Source organism: Phoenix dactylifera, chromosome 1, assembly GCF_051530095.1.
Source record: "Phoenix dactylifera cultivar Ajwa chromosome 1, Ajwa_hap1_PhDact_Kaust_v1.1, whole genome shotgun sequence".
Classification (NCBI taxonomy): domain Eukaryota; kingdom Viridiplantae; phylum Streptophyta; class Magnoliopsida; order Arecales; family Arecaceae; genus Phoenix; species Phoenix dactylifera.
Window position 1 is genome coordinate 59,144,383 of NC_143190.1, and position 7,056 is coordinate 59,151,438.

Sequence of the window (7,056 nt, forward strand, 5' to 3'; positions counted from 1 at the left end):
GCTCAGAGAACGCAGAACCCATGAAAGAAAGGGATATTATCTCGCACAACATCAACATCTGCTATGTTCAATTTCTGAGAATTTAAATTGCACATCGCTCTTCAATAGGCAGCAAAAATAAAGAATTGCCATCCTGAAGAGCTTTTTTTTTTGGAAAGAAATTGACTCTAGGTTGATGAGCCTTGACACAGGTAGAACTTATGCTTTTTAACTGCCAATTAAAAAACAAGACATTCTCACAGCTTGAGTACAACGTTGCAGGGGATGAAACGCAAAAGAACAATAAAAGTGCTGCATGGATGATGATATATAACAATGCGAACAAGAAAAACGGGTGGTAAAAGTAAATCCATGTAATCTAAAATATAATGTTAAAACAGCAAAAAGAATTCCACACGAACCTTACTCACAATACCCTGTCCCTAGTCCCCTCATTCTTCTCAGAAACTTCTAATTTTTGCCATTCCTTCTACCGCACTCTCTAGGGCATAACTCAGATTCACTGTTTTTTGAAACAGAATTAACCTATTTCAATCTCCTGAAAGGGGACGAGAAACTACTGATGGCATCTTGAACCCTCTCTACCTCTCTATTAGCAGCACATTAACAGAAACAGGAGAAAGAGATGTTTATGATCTTGAATGCTGGTCAGGCACCAGATCTGGTCCTTGAGCTTCCAAGGGTAAGCTCCAGCTCATCGGATGCACATTCCTCATGGATCCTTTCTCCCTCCCAGGGCTTCACCAACCCATTTGCTGGAAGATCGCCATTGCTGCTGCTCCCAAATGCAAACTCATCCGAAATGCCATCGGACATCTGAACATCTGCATGTCCTCCACCTGGCACAGGAGAGCACGTCCCGCTCTGTCCTGGAGTCAACATTCTGGACGATCCTGCACCGGCCGATGCCTCCTTGAAGAAGCCAAATGGATTCGAAGAGACAAGGCTGTAGGTGGGCGATGAAGGACCCCCAGATGGGAGGCGGAGCCCTGCAAGCCATGCAGGATCAGGAAGGACCTGACGGCCAGGGCTTGGCGGGGTGGAGGAAGGCAGGAAAGTGTACTGGGCACCTGCCCAAGGTGGCTGGGCTGCTGAGTCATCCCAGTCGGTCTTAATGCGAGGTGATCGAGCAGTTGGGGAACTTAGTGGAGGGGTTACAGGGGCACTGATGGAGCCTCCATGTATGAAGAGATGGTGGGGGTTGGGGAGCTTCGAGGAGGATGTGGAGGAGGAGGCTGAGGAGAGGTTCTTGAGCCAAGGGATGAGGGAATTGCCATCTGTTCCTTTGTAAGCATTGGTGATGTAAGAGGAGGATGGGCTTGGGAAGGAGGATGAGGCCGGGCTAGGGTTATAGGATGCACGAGGGCTTGGCTGGTAAGATGTGCATGGGCTCGGTGAAACTGAGCCCCCTACGGCAACAACATCCATGCGCTCAACTGGCTTACATCCCTGAAAATGATGAACAGAAAAATGCAGGTATTATGACAGGTTAGTGCTTTCAACTTCTGTTTGGCACTTCCCCAGAATCATATACATCTCAAGGCCAAACTATTTGGGATGAAGAAAAGGCATTTGATTTTGGTCGAAACGATATAATAACTATGCTATTATACTGTTATACCATGCATGAATGGGATTCGAAATTATAAGGAAAAAATGTGTAAATTTCGCTACGCAAGTTTTTATTATCAACACTGAACAGAGAGCTGTCTTTAACAAATCTGCCTTATCTAAGGCCGCAATTTTGATAATTTTGTTATCCAGTAACAAACTCGGAAAAATGAATGTGAAAAAGAAAATGACCCAACATGAATGCCTCCTGGAAGCACTAACAGGTTAAAGGATTAGAACTTCGTTAATTGGGTTTGCGGAGTGCACGAAATCATAAACCCATAACTTCAGAATAACTATGTCTCCGCAGGCATGAAGCAGTTGGCTGGGAAGTTTCAAGTTAAAATCCCAACTTCCAAATTTCCCAAAAAACATATATATATTTCTTCCAGCATAGTGGTCTATAATCATCACCAAGTTACCAAAAATTATACATGTGAAAGTGTGTGCGCGTGCGCATAAACCAACCCCAAATACATTGTACTGTCTATGCTCACTCCGCCTAATACCCATTTGATAATGCCTTTTCCCATCAATGTTATGAAACTACATAGTTTAAGGGTTGTTATTAATCCACCTAAACCTCACCTAACGCCTCCATGCGTCACCAATTGGATTCTCCAGCCATTATCGTATAAACCATTGAATGCCTCAATTGGGTTAATTGCCTCAAAAGGCACACAAAAAAAAAAAAAACAAAGGCAACGGGCCAAAGAATTGTTAATATCCAGAAGTGGACAAGATACCCACCACCCAAGTTCAGTAACAGTAACACCACTTGGTCCCAAAATCCTATCCCTTCCCCACCACATTGCATAATTTCATACATAGTGTACCATATGCCACTCCCTTCCCACGTTCCACGTTACGTTACCTAAAAAAGATCTTTAAAGATAACGGTCATATTATAAAGGAAAGTGGAGTGCGAGAGAGATCAGTCAATGTCCCCTCCACCACCACCAACGTACCCTTTACCTTTCCATCCCTTTCTCCCCCTCTAAACTATACTTTCCGGAATGGCGTTCACGTGCCATTCTTCTTTGCTCCCCCTAAATAAGGGAGCTTTAAGTCCTAAAGACAAACCACCATCTCTCTCTCTCTCTCTCGCGCGCGCGCGCGCGCGCGCGAGAAGGGGCATCGCAGCAACGCCTCGCGCGCCGGGAAACGCGTGGGCTTGCCGGAAAAGTGACGGAAAGGAGGGGCATTTTCGTCAGAGGAAGTAATGGGGACCGGCCACCGGACATGGCGTCGTGAATGCTGCCTAGTGCAACGCGTGGGTTGCGTGACACTAGGGACAAACACCACCGAGGAGGGGCCTCTTCCGTATCACGTTTAAATGACGGATTTGCCCTCCATGCGCAATGGACGGAGGGAGGGTTGCCCTTGGGATATCTAATCCTTGTCAGGGTAAAATCGTCCGCACGGTCCATGCTCCAATAGTTGCCCCAGTCCGGCGCCCAGAATTATTTAGTATTCCGTGGAAAAAGAGCAATTTTTTTAGGATTAAACTAGTCTAACGTGCACCGACCGATCTCGAGCCGTCCGTTCCAAACAAAAGAAAAGCAAAAGCATCGCTCCACGTGAGCAGTATATTTTAGCAAATCCAGGGAATGACCACTAGCATGCGCCATGCCGCGCATGTTAGCAAAACTTGGCGGATGAGAAGTGCCGGGGGTCGGAAAAGCGCACGGCGCCTCCCAGCCCCCTCTTCGGGGATGCACGATAGCATGGTGCGGCTATCGTGCACTTTTTGAAAGCTTAATTCAATTTTTTTCATCTGGAAAATGGATTATATATTGCGTAAAAATAACGGAAATTAGCGAGAATGCGGAGACGGATGCAAAAAAAAAAAAAAAAAAGCAGCAAAAGGGGGGAGTGGGGTGTGGTCACCTTCCGGTAAGTGGTGCCGTCTTCCTCGACGGTCCAGCCGGCCTCGTTGCAAAGGGCCTTGAGGACTTCGTTGTTGTCGCAGTGCTTCGGGAGCTTGTAGTTGCCGTACATGCGGAGCCCCGCAAAGATCTTCGCGGCGATCGCCCGCCGCCGCCGCTCCCTCCTCTTGTTGTTCTCCCTCTCCCTCCACGTCGGTAGCCTCGTCCCGGACGGCATCTCTCTTTCACTAGATCAAACGAAAAACCTTCTCCGCCGATGGAGAAATCGCTACTGCACGGAAAACCGCGTCCGCGGACCGGAATAACACCCGGTAACGGCAGCGATACAGGATCTGACTCAAATGGAGGAAAAATTTCTCCAAGGAGATGCCCGATATGGCCTTAGATATCCAGTTTCATGGCGATTGCCTACAGAAAACCACCGGAAAACTGGTGGATCCTGGATCTTAAGATACAGAGAATCGAGAAGAGGAAAGGAAGGGATCGAATAGAAGAGATTAGAAAGCGAAAAACGGTTTGGTTTCCGACGCCGGGGAGGTCGCCGGAGCTTGCCGACCGCCCAGCCAAGTTAGCTGAAAGCCAGGGAAGTCCGAGATAGGCCGCGACTGAAAGCAACGGAGGTTTATAGAGGGGATGGGGGCATTAAAGACATGACTGTTCGTAAGTACCCATAACTTTTAACTAAACTACGGGAACGCCACCAATATCAGTGCATATGTTTCGCGTGATCGAGGGATCGAAAGAGGGCAAAGTAGGAAATGAGGGTAATTAATCTTGGAGCCATTTGGCACGAGCCGATGCCATCATTAGATGGCTCCTTATGGAAACCGAGACGATTCTGATAATTTCCATGGCATCTCACGGGCTCACGGCCTTTGGCTCAGAGAGAGAGAGAGAAGAAGCGGATAGCCTTGAAATTCTAAGCGGAGACTCGTCAAATCAGGTGCAGGATAATGGAAAGTAATGCTCAGAGGAGGAGAGTGGTGCCTAAAAAAAGCAATGGGCTACGGAAACCTTAGCACTGGCTCGGTCGGCTTGAATAGATTGACGGCTAGATCAGGCTCACATCCATGATCAGACGGTGAGAACAATGCTAACTTTAGCCGATCCGAGGGAAGCCGTGCGCGAAGAAAATGGGGAGAGAGAATAGGAAAAGGATCAGATGAGAGAGGCGGGAAGGACGTCCCTCCACGTGCCGCTCTGCGGCGAGAAACGGCTCCGGGCTCAACCAGTGGGGCCCGCAGACAGCGGACCACACCCAGCAGCCTCACGTGTACGGCTCATCAGGACAAATCTCCGCGACTCGCGACCGCACACTTAAAATCCCGCTTTCCGTACGGTAGATCTGAACTCCCGCTTAGAAATCTGCGTGCGGGCGCTCGTATCGCCGGTTGCAACCGCAAGACACAGTAGCTTGGACGCAACGGTGGGAACGGAACGGTACCCATCCCACACCTCCCCCGAGCTCCACGTGACGGTGGGTCGTCGAAGGGCAGTGGGCGCTCGTGCGGGGGAGGCGTCGGGCTCCACCCGACGCTGCAGCGGTGGGGTCACATGCAGCCCGATCGGCCTGCCACCCACGTGGCACTGCGTATATTAGAGTTCTAACAATTACGCGATTGCCACGATTGGGGGATCAGGAAAGCCGGAGGAATGCGAGCCGTCGGATCTGAAACGGGCGTCTGCTTTTAAGCCGAACGCTGGACTCCACCACCGAAACGTGGCCTCACGGGCCGCCGGTCACGTGGTTTCGCTGCGCTCGCCGCCCGCTTTCGCGTGCGCTCGTCACGTGGCCCGCGGCCGGTACCGGTTTTTGGAGGCATCTTAGACCGGAGGTGAGGGATTGGCGTGGGCATCCAAAGTGTCACGAGGGTTGCGAACGAATCACGCAATATCTTAATTCTTTCTATTTAATTACGCTAATTAGAATATAATAGTCACAAATTGAGAAAAAAGAAGCATGAGTAATAGTTTATTAGCACCGTCGTGTTATAATAAAGATAAAAGAAAGTAATAGTTCAAAGATGGTGACGTTAGCGCCTGGATCACCCACATTCGAAGTCAAGGAAACAAATTGAGGGTGAAAGGTTAAGACTTTGTTTGTTTCGTTCTCTACCTGCAAATCCACGAGATTGATAACAAGAATAAAGTGATCCTTCTGTTCTGGTTCCATCCCCTGTTCAGTGTTCACATGTGGAGACAAGTGATTAAAATCTTTGTTTTTTATCAGTCTTTAGCTATTATCCATCAAGGTGCCCCACGTGGCAGCGACTCATCGTTATCAAGGCCCCATGAAACAACTGTTATATCCTTCAGGAAAGAGTGGTTGATCTTCTTTGATCTTTTTTTCTATGATAATGATCGTTGAACCATACCTTGCACATCTCTCAAAGAACTCCAAACTTTTTTATCCATCCATATATTTTAAAAAAATTATTGTACGGTCAAATAGTAGATTTATAGGAAGGAACATGAATTCTTTTTTTTGCACTAAAGATGAGCCTTTCTCGTGAGCTATTTTAGGAGCATATATTTCTTACCATAATATTTTAGGAGTTAGCCATGTAGATTTCTTCAATTTATAAAATCAGTTCTGTTTTATATTTTAGTCAAATAATATCTATGTTCCATCTATATAAATATGTGCATTTGATGCCAAATTGTACACTTAAAATAGTACGCATGATAATTTGGTCAGAGAAAAAAAAAAAAGAGAGACTAATCTTACAAAAAATAAACAACATTTTTACAAATTTAAAAATGAATGGTCATTTATATAATATACCTTTCCTAGCAACTCAAGGCCCGATGCAACTTTTTCAGCAACTTAAATGAAAGAAATGAGTGGCCACCCATCGCAAATCAGTGGGTAAGCAAAATGGTAATAATACACTCTATGATTTGTTGCTGCGAGATCATTAGATACAGACAATTACCACAGATTGAGATGATAAAATCTCTTGCCTCTAATGCAAGAGCCTTGGATTTGATTCCATCCTAACTGGGATCTGTGATGTATGTTGTCTATGCTCCGAGCCAAGGTCGGAGCATTGCTCGGTCCGAAAAATTTTCAGTGGAGGACTTTTCGATACCTAAATCAGAATAGTGAAGGAATTGTGTGGAAATGAAAAAAATTGTATAAAAAATGTTAAAACGAATTTACATGAGGATTCTCAAATCATCCTTTTATATAGGATAGTATATTGATCTATTACCTCACGACGTGCTTTGATTGTAAGGTAACGGTCAGTTGCACGTTAATGATATAGAAACTATCCTGTGTGAGTAGTACAGGACGGTAATTATGCCGATCGTACATTGACTACAGTGCTACCATACTTGTCGGTCTTTATTAGCACCAACAATTGCACTTCAATTTTTACCAAAGTTGTTCGTCTCGGTTAATACCGAGGTCAAGAAGTCGGTCTAATTTGATATCAAGTTGTCCAACATTTCTTCCGTCGGGAGGCATCTTTTCTATTTTCCTAAGAAAAATATCATCAAATGCAGGACCACAAGAAAGAACTGTAGGCAAAATTGAAATGGCACGTACTAG

General features: G+C 46.1%; 1 protein-coding gene across 1 annotated transcript; it reads right to left on the reverse strand.

Moving 5' to 3' along the window:
- Nucleotides 1-333: 333 nt before the first annotated feature.
- On the reverse strand, nt 334-5,162 carry BEH4 (BES1/BZR1 homolog 4). Its single transcript, XM_008797844.6, has 2 exons — nt 3,502-5,162; nt 334-1,449 (listed from the first exon to the last, which is right to left on the reverse strand). Exons 1-2 carry the CDS (start codon nt 3,715-3,717, stop codon nt 649-651), a joined length of 1,017 nt encoding a protein of 338 aa, XP_008796066.1. The 5' UTR covers nt 3,718-5,162; the 3' UTR covers nt 334-648.
- Nucleotides 5,163-7,056: the final 1,894 nt, after the last annotated feature.

Coding starts and splice junctions, on each gene's coding strand:
- BEH4 (XM_008797844.6), bottom strand. CDS start 3,717: ATGCCGTCCGGGACGAGGCTACCGACGTGGAGGGAGAGGGAGAACAAC. Junction 1,450..3,501: donor ACGGCACCACTTACCGGAAG/GTGACCACACCC, acceptor CATCATTTTCAG/GGATGTAAGCCAGTTGAGCG.